At 48.2% G+C, this 15,213-nt stretch overlaps 1 protein-coding gene across 1 annotated transcript; it reads right to left on the reverse strand.

The window, feature by feature from the left end:
- Nucleotides 1-7,203: 7,203 nt before the first annotated feature.
- LOC122115243 (aflatoxin B1 aldehyde reductase member 2) lies at nucleotides 7,204-15,142 on the reverse strand. Its single transcript, XM_042688627.1, has 7 exons — nucleotides 14,805-15,142; nucleotides 12,073-12,260; nucleotides 11,776-11,880; nucleotides 9,085-9,181; nucleotides 8,770-8,869; nucleotides 8,423-8,552; nucleotides 7,204-7,497 (listed from the first exon to the last, which is right to left on the reverse strand). The coding sequence occupies exons 1-7, from the start codon at nucleotides 15,130-15,132 to the stop codon at nucleotides 7,336-7,338; spliced, it is 1,110 nt and encodes a 369-aa protein (XP_042544561.1). The 5' UTR covers nucleotides 15,133-15,142; the 3' UTR covers nucleotides 7,204-7,335.
- Between the last annotated feature and the right edge of the window lie 71 nt (nucleotides 15,143-15,213).

Consider the following 15,213-nt stretch of genomic DNA (forward strand, 5'->3'; position numbering starts at 1 on the left):
TTCTGTTTTGGTGAAACTAAGGAAAATATCTTATGCAATAAATGGTACCGAGAAAACTAGCTACCTACATCCAGGAGACTGAAACCGGGCCACTGTCTCTCCCTCTGTACAAAATCAGCTCCAAAGGGACCAAAGATCTCAATGTAAAGTGTGAAACCACTACAAGAAACTGGAGGGACACTCTGGAAGGTATAGACACAGAGGATTATTTTCTCTGTAAGGCTCCAATAGTCCACCAGGAAATAAGCACAAGAATGCACAAATGGGAATACATTAAATTTAAAAAATTCCATGCAGCAAGAGAGATACCAGAGCCAAGAAAGAACCCATAGAGGGAGAGAAAATCTTGCACAGCTACTCAACCAGATAAAGGATTCATATTGAGAACAAAGAGCTCAAAAACTTAAATAGTAAAAAACATATAACCCAAATAATAAGTAAAATAATTAGGCAGTCCTCAGAAGACATATAAATGGCTAATAGATACAGGAAAAAGTGTTTAATATGCTGGGCGCTGGTGTCTCACACCTGTAATCCTAGCTACTTAGGAGGCTGAGATCTGAGGATCACAGTTTAAAGCAGCCTGGGCAGGAAAGTTTGTGAGACTCTTATCTCCAATGAACCACCAGAAAAACTGGAAGTGGTGCTGTGGCTCAAATAGTAGAGTGCTCACCTTGAGCTGAAGAGCTGAGGGACAGCGCTCAGGACCAGAGTTCAAGCCCCACAACTGAACAGAAGAAGGAGGAGGAGGAGGAGGAAGACGAGGAGGAGGAGAAGGAAGACAAGGAGGAGGAGGAGGAAGACAAGGAGGAGAAGGAGGAGGAGGAGGAAGACAAGGAGGAAGATGGGGAGGAGGAGGAGGAGGAGGAGGAGGAGGAGGAGGAGGGGGAGGAGGAGGAGGGGGAGGACAACGACGACAAAGAAGAAGAAAAGAAAAAGTGTTTAATGTCCATTGCCATAAAGGAAATGAAGACCAAAACTGGACTGACTTTCCACTTCAACCCAGTTTAACTGGCAGAAGAAACACCACCAAGTGCTGGTAAGTATGGATGCGTGGGGAGGACCCCTTTTGTTGTTTGGGTTTTTTTTTTTTAACTGTATTTTTTTGTCTTTTCTTTTTTGGTACTGGGGATCGAACCCAGGACGTTGCACTTGCTAGGCAAGCGCTTTGCCACTGAGCTACATCCCAGCCCGGGAGGACCCCTTTTATGCTGCAGGTGGATGTATAAATGTGCAGCCACTACGGAGCTCAGAATGGAGATTTCTCAAAAGATGGAAACTAGATCCTCTTTCTTGAGCCCTTCCATACCACTCGGGAACAGATCTGAAGTAATGTAACTCAATATACAACAGAGATACATGCATATCATGTCCCTTGGGTATTGTTCACAATAGCCAAACTGGACACAGAAGTGTCCAAAAACTGATGAATGAATAAAAAAAATGAGTTATGTGTAGTATACCATGGAATACTACTCAACCTTCAAGAAAATGAATTATATCATTTGCAGGAGTGATCGATTAAGCCAAGTTAAAGAGCCAAATATTGCATGCTTTTGCTCAATTGTAGAATCTAGATTTTAAAGAAACACACAGTCTCACATACAGAACATGAATGCAGCTGTGGGACTGTTTGGGGGGAAGGGGGAACAAGGAGACCCCACATCCCTCCAGCACTCTCCCTCCAGAATTTCTTCCTCTGTGTCATGTGAAATGTTATTTTCTAAAACCATAGATATGGGGCTGGGAAGGTGGCTCAGTGGTAGAGCGCTTGCCTTGCATGCATGAGGCCCTGGGTTTGATTCCTCAGCACCACATAAGCAAAAAGAAAAAAAGCCAGAAGTGGCGCTGTGGCTCAAGTGGTAGAGCGCTAGCCTTGAGCTGAGGAGCTGAGGGACAGTGCCCAGGCCCAGAGTTCAGGCACTACGACCGGACCCCCCCCCAAAAAAAATAAAAATAAAAATAAAATAAAACCATAGATATCCCAGAGTTCAAGCCCCATGATCGACCAAAAAAAAAAAAAAACACAAAAAACAACACCTAAAATTTTGGGGCTGGGAAGATGGCTAAGTGGTAGAGCACTTGCCTTACATGTTTGAGGCCCTGGGTTCAATTCCTCAGCACCACATAAGCAGAAAAAGCTGGAAGTGGCGCTGTAGCTCAAGTAGTAGAACGCTAGCCTTGAACGGAAGAGCTGAAGGACAGCATCCAGGCCCAGAGTTCAGGCCACACGACCGACCAACAAAAAAGTAAATAAATAAAATAAAACCACAGGGGCTGGGAAGGTGGCTCAGTGGTAGAGCGCTTGCCTTGCATGCCTGAGGCCCTGGGTTCAATTCCTCAGCACCACATAAGCAAAAAGAAAAAAGCCGGAAGTGGCGCTGTGGCTCAAGTGGTAGAGCACTAGCCCTGAGCTGAAGAGCTGAGGGACAGTGCCCAGGCCCAGAGTTCAGACCCCATGACCAGACCCCAAAAAAATAAAAAATAAAAAAATAAAAATAAAATAAAACCATAGATACAAGTCTCAGTCCCTGTGAGTGGCTTAGTCAAATTAACTGATCTAACACCAGATACTCATACAGGAAAACCATTGCCCTACCATACCCATGCTGAACACAGGGGTGAGGGAAATTTGGAACAGTAGGAAGATGGGGAATCCCAACCACACAGAGATGAGCTCTGTCTCCAGAGTAGAGAGGAAAGGATGTAATAAGTGCTAATGCCTTTTAAAAATGCAAGTTGAGCCGGGCACCAGTGGCTCACGCCTGTAATCCTAGCTACTCAGGAGGCTGAGATCTGAGGATCGCGGTTCAAAGCCAGCCCGGGCAGGAAAGTGTGAACCTCTTATCTCCAACTAACTACCAGAAAACTGGAAGTGGCACTGAAACTCAAGTGGTAGAGCGCTTGCCTTAAGCTGAAGAGCTGAGGGACAGCACTCAGGCCCAGAGTTCAAGCCCCATGACCGACCAAAAAAAAAAAATGCAAGTTAAGCAGGGCACCACTAGCTCACATCTATAATTCTAGCTACTCAGGAGGCTGAGATCTGAGAATCACAGTTCAAAGACAGCCCAGGCAGAGAAATCTCCAAGACCCTTATCACCAGTTAACAACCAAAAAGCTGGAAGTGGAGTTGTGGCTCAAGTGATGAGTGCCTGCCTTATGCAAAAAAAGCTAAAGAAAAGTATCCCAGGGCTGGGAAGGTGGCTCAGTGGTAGAGCGCTTGCCTTGCATGCCTGAGACCCTGGGTTCGATTCCTCAGCACCACATAAGCAAAAAGAAAAAAGCCAGAAGTGGTGCTGTGGCTCAAGTGGTAGAGCGCTAGACTTGAGCTGAAGAGCTGAGGGACAGGACCGAGGCCCAGAGTTCAGGCCCCACGACCAGACCAAAAAAAATTTTAAAAAGAAAAAGAAAAAGTATCCCAGCTTTGGATTCAAGCACACACTGTACTAGTACTGGCACACACACACAAAAAAACTTTGCAAAGATGCCAACAGATATTAGTGTACTAATATTTTTATACTCATTAATAAAATAATCTAGAGGAACTTCAAATAACCCACTGACAGGGAAAGAATGCATCACATGTACTTTGCCAGGTTCAAGCATTTAGAATTTCACCTTTGGCTTGAAAAAATATTGCAAAGAGACACTAGTAAAACTCAAGATCCCATGCCAGGTGCCAGTTTGGGCAGCAGTTCAGCACTAGTGTTCAGGGTGGTGCAGCAAGTTGCCCACTTTTACTTAGGCTTCAAGGTCCAGTAACTTCACAACTACTGTGATCTTTTTCTGCCCAGTGTGGTTATACTGAGAAACCACTGTATTTATCCTTGAAGGAAGAGAGATTTCTTTCTCTAATGGTTGTGGTTCTGTGCTAATTCCTGACTTGTACAGGCAGTTTGTCTGTATTTAGGAGAGGAACTCCAGGCCATGCTGAGTACTTATAAGCAGCAAGTCAAAGCTTTTGTACTTTGCTCAAAAAGTTGTTAATGCTGCCAGGTACCAGTGGTTCACACGTGTAACCCTAGCTGCTACTCAGGAGGCTGAGCTCTGAAGGTCACAGGTTGAAACTAGCTTGGGCAGGCAAGTCAATGAGACCCTTATTTCCAATTAACCACCAAAATGCCTGAAGTGGAGCTGTGGCTCAAGTGGTAGAATGCCAGCTACCACTGAAGGACAGTATCCAGGCAGAGTTCAAGACCCAGAACAATGACAAAAATAAAATGTAAATGTACCTCTTAGTAATGAAGTTCAGTAAAGGACTGGCCATCCCACTGCAGCCACGGAAATGTTCTCATGTTCATTTTAGTCCCAAGCCTCAAGTACTCTTCACCCACAAGCCACAGTGAGATGAATTTCCATTAAATACTGCTGGAGACAATCTGCCCCAACTGTATCATAAACCAAAGCTACTTTCTCAGTTTCTTGTCTATATTTCCTCCCTTAAGGTAGGTTATTACATCAGCACAGAACAATTATTCCAATAGCAATAGTGAGTGAAAGACAAAGGGCTAGTTACCTAATTATATAACCACCACTGGCTTCATTTCTCAGGCAAGCTGTTAAAGTCACTTATCCACAATGTTTGTCAATATTTAACACCATGGGGAAAGTACTTTCTCCGGCTGCATGAAAGGCAGCAAAGTTCTGAATTGGCATGAGTGTTTTAAAATTACATATATAATTACATTGAGGCTTCATCCAGGGCTTCCGCATGCTAGGCCAGTGCTCTACCATTGAGCAAATCCTTCAGTAATATAATTGTATTTTTTGTTGGCTGTGGGGTTTGAACTCAGGGCATGGGTGCTGTCCCTGAGCTTCTTTTGCTCAAGGCTACCACTTGAGCTGTAGCTCCACTTCTAGCTTTTTTTGCGTATGTGGTTCTGAAGAATCGAATCTTGGGCTTCATGCATGCTAAGGAAGCACTCTACTATTAAGCCACAATTCCAGCCCTGCAATTTTCTGTGTGCACGTGCATGTGTCTCAGGTGTGGGGCCTAGGTGCTGTCCATAAGCTCTTCAGCTAAAGGCTATTGCTCTGCCACTTTGAGTCACAGCACCACTTCCTGTTTTCTGATGGCTAATTGGAGATAAGTCTCAACAACTTTCCTGCCTGGGCTGGCTTTGAACCGAGATTCTCAGTTCTCAGCTTCTTCAGTAGCTAGGATTATAGGCATGAGCCACTGGCACCTAGGTTGTGATTTTTTTCTTTCATTTTTGGTTGGTTGTAGGGCTTGAACTTTGAGCCTGAGCATCGTCCCTGTGCTCTTTAGCTCCACTCTACCACTTGAGCCACAGTTTTTCTGGTGGTTCAGTGGAGGTAAGAGTCTCACAAACTTTCCTGCCTGGGCTGGCTTTGAACTGCAACCTTCAGATCTCAGCCTCCTGAGTAGTTAGAATTACAGGCTTGAGTCACCAGCACTTGGCCATTTTTTCTTTATTTTTTTTTTTTGTCGGTTGTGGGGCTTGAACTCTGGGCTTGGGTGCTGTCACTATGATCTTCAGCTCAAGGTGAGCGCTCTACCACATGAGCCACTTCTGGTTTTCTAGTGGTTTATTGGAGATTAGAGTTTCATGGCCTTTCCTACCTGGGCTAGCTTTGAACGATCCTCGGATCTCAGACTCCTGAGTAGCTAGGATTTCAGGCGTGAGCCACCAGCAACCGGCTTTTTTTTTTCTTTTTTAAATATGTTCTCACTGTGTTACCTAGTCTGCCCTTGCATCAGTCTCCTGAGTAGCTGCGATTATATCCCAGCTAATTGAAAACTTTTGAAGTAGAAAGTTGTGTCTGAAGATTATCACTTTATCTCTACAATTTAGAAGGCTCATCTACATATCACCGACACCTTTCTTGTTGGTGGTTGTTCCTTCTGATTTTTTTTGGAGACTGGATATTGTTGTGTGGCCCACTTTGGCCTGGGACTCCCATTCTCCTGGTTTGGCCTCCAGTGCTGGTCTAACTGGCATCTTCCTTTTTTTTTAATTCTTGACTGGGACTCATATTTGTTATCTGATGCTTTTGCTTACTGGCTGACTCTCAACCACTGGAGCTATGCCTCCAACTTTTTTTATTTTTTAATTAGTCCTAGGACTTGAACTTAAGGCTTGGGGTCTGTCTCTAGCTTCTTTTGCTCAAATGTAGTACTCTATCATTTGAGCCACAGTGCCACTTCTGGCCTTTTCTCTTTACATATCACTGAGGAATTGAACCCATGCCTTTTTATACATGTCCCATGAGACAGCATAGCCACTGATGTGTTGCTATTGGACCTAGAGCAGCAGAATGAGAGCTACTGGGTCACTGCCATTCAGTGCTGACAAAGCCAGTTGGCCATTTGTACTTAAGCTTCAAGGTCCATGGCTCTGTTTGCTGCCATTTGGGCCATTTTTCCTTTTTAACTGTTATGAATTACAATGATGCTGCTCTCAGGTGAATGTGCTTGTTTGACGCTAGGTCTCTTCATCTCCAGGGTATGAACCGAAGGACTGCAACAGCTCACTCAGGTGAATGTTTGCATTTTTCTAGAACCCAAATTCGTTACTCCATCTGAAGTCCTACCAGGACTGGAGGAAAGTTCCAGCTTCTCCAAACCTTTGTCAGTTGCTAATGACATGTTTTTAACTCTGCCCAATTGCATGGGTGAGAATTAGTTTTATTTTCTTTTCCTGGATGAATAATGAGGTTGTGGTGCTTTCCATGTGCTGATTGGCCAACTGAGTGTCTTCTTTGAGGATTTTGATTCAGTCTTTGCCAATATTTGGGAGGCTGGATGGATTACTTGAGCCTAGGAATTTGAGACCAATCTGAGCAACAACAGAAGAGTCTCAAACTCCCCCACCCCCTAAATGTCCACGGTATGTAGGAAGGATTTTTCACATTCTTCGACTTTTTTGTGGGGACTCTAATTGTAGTTTTTGCTTGGGTTGTTTCATTTCTGAGCATTTAGTGAGGTGATTCTGAATGAGAGAAAATCTACTGCAAGGTGCCCAGCGCTTTTCTTCTACTGTGTAGCACAATGAGTCAGGACAACTGAGAACAAGGAAGGACAGATCCTTGTGAGGGCGGTGAGCTCCTGAGACCCTGCCACCACCTTTGCCTCCTGGAGCCCCCAGCTCGTGGTTCTGCCCCTTTTTTTGTGGGTACCCTGGCAGGGTAAGGAACAGGTGGTGAGAAGCAGAAAAGACAAGGTATGGTTCACCCCAGGGCTGAGACCGGCCAGGTGCTTGCTTTATTTGGACAGGAAATGCTAGTGTAGGACTTGGTTTCATCCTTTCTATGTTCTGAAGGCAGCTAGGAGCAGGGCCCAAATTTAGAAAAATACTGTTTAGATGTCATCATCTAGCGGAAGTAGTTGGGACACTCGTGGGCAACCAGGTGCCAGGCTCGATCAAAGGCTTCCACAACAGCCGGCTCCAGGGGCCCTTGCTCAGTGGCTGCCAAGTTCTGGTTCAGCTGCTCTGGGCTGGACATGCCCAGGATGACCGCATCCCCGTGGGCAGCCTGCGTGGGGAAACAGCCAGATTTCAACATGTTCTGCTGCTCTGTGGGCTCCAGGTACCTGTCTTGCTGGCCTAGCCCTATCAAGATTCTCAATCTGTGCTTTGATAGTCACTCCTATATAAATGTTCACCTTGTCTTCCCCTCACCCCCATCCCCTGATCATCCACAAAGACCTGAGTGAGATCTGTCACCCTCTTTAACCTGAGACCCAATCCTCATTGTGGTCAGGAGAGAGAAAAGCTGTGCTGAGCACTTGGAGCCATTTACTGAGCAGCATGCACATGGCAGACACTATGCAGGTATCTGAGGCACAAGTCAGAAGCTCTACTAGGAAGATACAGGCCCCTGACAGAAAAGAACACCCAAGCTGGGTGCTGGTGGCTCACTCCTATAGTCCTATCCACTCAGAAGGCTGAGATCTGAGGATCACGGTTCAAACCCAGCCCAGGCAGGAAAGTCTATGATACTCTTATTTCCAATTAAACACCAAAAATCTGGTGGTGAGAGGCTCAAAGTGATATAGAGTGCTAGCCTTGAACAGAAAGAGCTCAGGGACAGTTACCAGGCCCCAAGATAAAGCCTCATGACTGACAAAAAAAAAAGAACACCCAGCTCCCACTAGAGGAGTGAGTCATGGGTTTTGCAGTTAATCAAGTACAATGTTTAGGACTTCTGCACCCTTAATAGCTGTATGCACTCCAACTTTTTCATCAATAAGGGACAGTTGTAACTCCTAAGTTCTAAGGGAACTAAGTCCCCAGTTTTAAGACTCATTATGCACATGGCACTTGGACACCATCAGGGATCAATGGGAACAGAGGCCATGAGAAGTATAAGAGAAACTTCAGAAGATAAAGTCATCTAACAGTCACTCTGAGCCACACAGAAGGGCAGGAGCTTAGCACCCAGGACAGGGAGAGGCTACCTGCAGCTGGGAGTGGTGGTACATCCACCGCAGGGCGGCTGAGGTCATGCTGGGGGCACTGGGGCCATAGGCGGCCTGCAGGGCCTTCTCCACCAGGGCGATGGCCTTGAAGTGGTCCTCCTTCCAGAAGCTGAGTGGGGAGAGAGTGGTACAGGGGTCAAGACCTTGGGCATCGCAAGGAGGGCCAGAACCAAAGAGCTAAGCAGGACAGGTAGCCCCACCCCAAGTTCTTCTGCAGCACCGCTGGGCTCTAGCAAAGGATTGCCTCCTCTATAGGGCCAGACTACGCAGGCTGCCAGCCCCTCAGAAGCAGCAGTGATGCAGTGGTACAGACCACCCTGGCTCACCGGTTCCTGTAGGTCTCGGCCCAGCTATTCCCGAAGAAGCGGCCCTCAGGCTTCTTGCTGTCCTTGTCTTCATACTTGTACTTGCCTGTCAGAAGACCACCTGAGGGAAGGCTGCAATCAGAACCCTTGCCCAGATGCTTCCCATAAGATGATGGATCCTCCACAGCTGTGGGCTGGGGAAGGGGATTTCCAGGAGGTATAGGGGGCTCAGCCCAGCCTCTTAGCAAAGCTTGCTTCCCAGGGTTTGGCATCCACCAGGCCAGGATTGCTTTCTCCTCCCACCCCCTACAGGTGCTGTGTCCATGCAGCCCATACCAGCCAAAGGGTTGTAGGCATAGAACCTCAGTCCAAAGTGTCTGAGGCAGGGGAAGAGCTCTGTTTCCACCTGTCGAGTGGTGGCGTTGTACATTCCCTGCAAGGAGAAGGACAGGGAGATAGAATGGACATGTGATGGGAGCAGAACTACTCAGTCTTTTTCTTTCTTAAACAAACAAAATAGAACAAAACCCAAATACTTTATTTTAGAGGCTTTTTGGAGGCAAAAACTACCTTCTAATTCCTGGGCTTAAATGATCCTTCTGCCTCAATCTCCCAAGTGGTTGAAACTACAGGACCTTACCATTATACTTGACAGTATGTTTTTTTATGTGTGTGCTCGTTCTGGGTCTTGAACTCAGGGCTTTGTTTTCTTGTTGGGCTTTTTCACTCACTATGGCACTCTACCATACCTCTAGTTCAGCTTGTTTTTGCCGGCCAACTGGAGATGAGTCTCATGGACTTTTCTGTGGCTAGTCTGGGAAAAAAGTTCATGATAACTCATCTCAATATAAAAAGGCTGAGCGTGGTGATATACACCTGTAATCCTTGTCATTTCAATTATAGCTGGAAGCATAAAAAGGTAGACTGCGATCCAGGACCACCAAAGACAAAAACAAGATCCTAGCTGGGCGCCAGTGGCTCACACCTGTAATTCTAGCTACTCAGGAGGCTGAGATCTGAGTATCACGGTTCAAAGCCAGCCCAGGCAGGAAAGTCCGTGAGACTAATCTCCAATAAACCACTAGAAAACCGGAAGTGGAGCTGTGGCTCAAGCGGTAGAGCGCTCACCTTGAGCTGAAGAGCGCAGGGACAGCTTCCAAGCCCAGAGTCCAATCCCCACGACCGACCAAAAGAACTAAAACAACAACAACAACAACAAAAAAAAACAAAAAACAAGATCCTACCTCAAAAATAATCAGAGCAAAAAGGGCTGGAAACATAGCTCAAGTGGTAAAGCACCTGTCCAGTAAGTGCAAAGCCCTGAGTTCAAACTCTAATACTGCCATAAATAAACAATCCATACTAGCCCAGGACTCCAGCAGTTACTTCTAAAATCACTAGTGGGTTATGCCTCCATCAGAAAGAATGACATCTCCCCATTTGTTAGGAAATGGAAAGGCTTGGAAAAAATTATATTAAGTGAAGTAAGCCAAGCCCAAAGAAACATAGGTCCCATGGTTTCCCTTATTTGCAATATCTAGTATATGTATGAGTCAAGCAGAAAAGGTCAGATAATGTGATGTTAGGAAAATGAACCCTTAGATATGTATTTAAATGTTTTTTTCTTTCATGCGTTTGTTTCTAACTCATTTATAAGATTATTTCTTTGTTGCTTTGTATGTCCCTCCCCCACAGTATAACCCCTGCTTTCACTATATTTGATGTTGGTATAATTTGTGGAGGAGATGGGGAAAAACAAGTCGTTTAGGATACAGGTGGACCCGTTGCAACTATGAGAAGTACAAGTTGTCATGTCGAAAACGAACTTTACAACTTTGGGGGGGGGGGGATTGGGAGGGGGCGGGGGGAGGCTGGGAAGGAATGGGAAGGGTAAACAAAGGAGGAGGCTGCAATGCTTGATAAGAAATGTACTCATTATCTTGCCCATGTAATTGTAACCCCTCTGTACAGTATGTTCACAAAAAATAAAAATAAATAAAATAAAATCACTAGTGGGCCTGGCATTGGTGGCTCATGCCTGTAATCCTAGCTACTCAGGAGGCTGAGATCTGAGGATCCTGGTTCAAAGCCAGCCCAGGCAGGAAAATCCATGAGACTCTTATCTCCAGTTAACCACCAGAAAACTGGAAATGTCACTGTGACTCAAGTGGTAGAGCTCTTTCCTTGAGCTGAAGAGCTGAAGGACAGAGCCCAGGCCTAGAGTTTTAAGCCTCAAGTCTGACCAAAAAAAGAGAAAGAAAAAAAAAATCACTAGTGGTGTACAGAGTGCGGGAAAGTATCTAGGAAGGGAAACTGGCCTGGATTCCTCATTCTACAAATTGTGTATAGGCTCCAGCTACAGGCCAGACACTGCATTTACAACCACTGGCAAGTCTAGAATAAAGTCTCCACCTCCAAAAGATGTTACAGTCAATTTAAAAATACAGGCTGAGCCGGGTGCCGGTGGCTCATGCTTGTAATCCTAGCTACTCAGGAGGCTGAGATCTTCAGGTCAAGGTTCAAAGCCAGCCCGGACAGGAAAGTCCGTGAGACTCATCTCCAATAAACCACTAGAAAACCGGAAGTGGAGCTGTGTGGCTCAAGGGGTAGAGCGCTCACCTTGAGCTGAAGAGCGCAGGGACAGTGCCCAGGCCCAGAGTTCAAGCCCCACGACCAACCAAAAAAAAAAAAAAGAAAAAAAGAAAAAAAGACAATGACATTTGGAGAGTGGAAGCTCCTGGGGTTGGGCTTTCCTGGGAAGAGATGACTGAGGGAGCCCTGAGCACTTCCCTGAGGTGCAGAGCCAGGCTTGGAAGTAAGGAACCAAGCTGTGCACTCAGGCAGAAAGTGGGCAGCTGCCTGCTGGCCAGGCTGAGGAACTTTGTCCTCTGAGGGCACCTGCGAGCCAGGCACAGGCTCTGGGCAGAGGAGCACAGGAGGGCACAGGAGGCAGGCTGAGGGGAAAGAAGATCAGCCAAGCCCTGCAGTCCACGGCCTGGGCACCCTGGCACACCAGGTACCCCTCACCTGATACACAGTGGGCATAATCCAGCCATTGCTCTTGCAGAGCGTACAGATCTCCGCCACTTCCCAGGAGGCGTAGTTGGAGAGGCCAAGCTCCGCAAACTTGCCCTGCAGGGGAGAGGTGAGGTCACAACTCTGTACAACCCAGGACTCTAGGCAGGGGAGGTAGGAGTGGGGACCCCGGGGCTGAGGTCTTCCCAGCTCTGCCCTGGGTGCTCTGGTTCCCCCTCTTTGCTGGTAGAGGGAGGATGGGAAGAGAGGAGAGCCCTCCCTCCTGGAGCTCTGGAGACCCTCTCCCACCTCCTGGTGCAGCTGGTGGCAGGCCCGCAGTGTCTCCTCCACAGGGGTACCATGGTCTGGTGCATGCAAGTAGAAGAGATCCACTCGGGGACACTGCAGCCGCTTCAGTGACGTCTCCAGCTGGGACCGGACACTGTCAGGTTTCAGGGACTTTCCCTCCCAAGGGTTGGCCTTGGTGGCAATTTTCACTTGAAAAAATGTAATGGTTAAGGGACTTATTAAGGCCATTTACTGGCTATGTGACCGTGGATAAATCACTTAAATTTCCTGAACTTCTATTTCCATAAAATGGCAATCACAAGAATGGAACTGGCTGGGCGATGGTAGCTTACACCTGTAATCCTAGCTACTTAGAAGGCTCAGATCTGATTTTATTGATTCCAAGCCAGCTGGGGCAGAAAAGTTCCTATGAGACTTTTATCTCCAATTAACCAATCAAAAACTGGAAGTGGCACTGTGGCTCTAGTGGTACAAGCTAGCCTTAAGCACAAAGAGGCTCAAGGACAGTGCCCAGGCCCTGAGTTCAGGCCTTAGGACCAGCAAAAAAACAAAAACAAAACAAAACAAACAACCAAACCTGGAGTTGTCCTGAAACAGAGATCACAGGATTAAATAATGTATTCAGTGTGAGTTCCCAACGTTCACCTCCAATCACCATCTTTACTCACACAACTGCTAGCTGTGCCCTCTAAGAGCCCTTGGGCAGAGGGTGTCCGCAAAACATGGGTATCAGGACTTCTACCTGATAACCAACTTGCATCAAGGACATTACCCACAGGAGGCTCAGGAAAAGGATTGAGCCCAACATGCAAATCAGGGAAGCTTTCAGTAGGAGAACTGACACAAGCTGTCTGCACCAACAGAAGACAGGCAAAGTCACAGAGGCAGGACTCAGCTACCATTCTGAGTAAATTGCAGGCAGGTTGTGCAGAACCTGATTCAGGAGAAGGGTACACACATCTGATCCCAGAGGCCCCCCCAACATTCTACTGGATGTGGCCTTGATTCTTCCCAGGCTTTGTCAGAGTCTGAATGGGCTGGCTAGCTCCCTGGGCTGTAGCACATAGAAGGAACTCAAGGGGACAGGCCTGGAAGGGGTTGTTATAGCAATGTAGGATAGAGAGGTAGGCGCAGGACTATGGGGCCCTGGCAGTGATCAATCTGAGTCAGAGGCAACAGAGCAAGATCAGTAGAGTTCCTCCCAGACTCGAACCTGCACATGCATCCCTCCACTGCAGAGACCAGAGCCACGTCGAACAGCTGTTTCCACAGTTTGAGAGTGAGTGAATTCAGCCCTCCCTGTCTCCACAGGGAATCCCAATTGATGGGGACTAGACTCTGCACTGCTCCTATAGGTCAGAGGAGTGTTTTCTGGTCATGTGAAGGGGGAAAGAAGACCACAGTCCCTCCCTTCTGGCTCCCTTCTTGTGTGGACTTTGCCCCAGGTCTGATCGAAGGACTTTGGCTCAGTGAGCCATTGCACTCAAAGGAAGCAGGGAACGGCTGAAGAAAAACCAACTCAGAAACAAAACCTGGTAGACAGCCGGGCGCCGGTGGCTCATGCCTGTAATCCTAGCTACTCAGGAGGCTGAGATCTGAGGATCACAGTTTAAAGCCAGCCCAGGCAGGAAAGTCCATGAGACTCTTATTTCCAATAAACTACTAGAAAACCAGAAGTGGTGCTGTGTCCAAGTGGTAAGGCGCTAGCCTTGAGCTGAAGAGCTGAGGGACAGGGCCCAGTCCCAGAGTTCAAGCCCCCTGCCCAACAAAAATAAAAAGAAAGTACTTCTCTACACACATGGGATGGCAAAGAGGAGGCATCAAGCTAATGGGACAGCTCCTTCTCATCCTCTTAAGCCACATCTGTCCCAGTGGTCATCTTGCCAGACATCACTTTGCAATCACAAGCCATGTCTTTGCGCAGGTGTTGCCTTACTCTTATAAGGCCTATTCTTTTCTTCTACCTCCCAGCAGACTACTATGTATTCTTTAAGGCTCAGCTTTGGTCGCTGTTTTGTCCAGAGAACTCCCTCTTCTGAAGCTCCCAGCTTCAGTCTTCCCTGCTAGACTCTGAGTTCACTGGCATTAGGCACTTTTCCTCTCACACAACAGACAGAAAGATCTTGCCCCAAATCTTCCTATGGTATCCCCAACAGTGCTCCCAGAGACCCCAGGGGTTTTTTGTTTTTTCCTGGTGCGGTTCTGGGGCTTGAACACAGGGCCTGGGTGCTGTTCTTGCATTTTTTTTTTTTTTTTACTAAAGGCCAGTACTCTACCATGGGAGTCATAGCTCCACTTCCATTTTTTATGGTACTTAAATTGGAGATAAAAGTCTCCTGGACATTTCTGCCGGGGCTGGGATTTACAGGTGTGAGCCACCAGCGACTGTCTTCCAGAAGTACTCTTAAAGGCACACGACAAAGTCTAGAGACTGACCAAAGCCCAAGATGAGAAAAGGGTGCCCAGGGAATCTCTGGGCTGTGATGGCAAGGAGTGGGGGGGGGGGGGCACCTGGCCCCACAGTTGTGTGCGTGCGTGCAGGAGGTAGGCAGCAAGGGGGAGCGCAGGCTCCGAGTTAAGATGGGGGCTCCCGAGGTGCAGGTCCCGAAGGATGCAGAGACGGACGGGGTCGGGGCAGAGCGCCGTCCGGCTGCCGGGGCTGCCCGGGCCGGGGAGGAGAGGGCAGGTCCACGACGCTGGGTGCCAGGCCGCAGAAGCAGGGCGGCCGTTACCTGTGCAGTCGCCGCCGCCCAGCCCGAGCCCCAGGCCGCCCAGGATGGCCTCGGACTGGCCGCCGCAGTACATGAAGGCCGTGTCCAGCTCCGTGTGGCCGCGCTCCAGGAAGGCGCGCACCGAGGCCGCGCTGGCGGGCGCGTCCATGCGGCGCCCCATCTCCATGGTGCCCAGCACCGTGGCGGGCCGGGCCGGGGCGCCCGCGGCGGCCGGCTGCGGCTGAAGCCCGGACATGGCGAAGCGGCGCGGAGAGCCTGACCGGGCCGGGCTACGCGCAGCACAGCGGACCGCGGCGCGGTTCACTGCTCGCGAAGCGGCGCGCAGCATGGGGACTGCGCATGCGTGCCGGGGGCGGGGGTGGGTGGGAGGTGTCGCGTCCCGCCCACGACACGGGGGGGGGCGGAGTCA

Source organism: Dipodomys spectabilis, unplaced genomic scaffold (genome assembly GCF_019054845.1).
Source record: "Dipodomys spectabilis isolate Male_0828 unplaced genomic scaffold, ASM1905484v1 ptg000118l, whole genome shotgun sequence".
NCBI classification, from domain to species: domain Eukaryota; kingdom Metazoa; phylum Chordata; class Mammalia; order Rodentia; family Heteromyidae; genus Dipodomys; species Dipodomys spectabilis.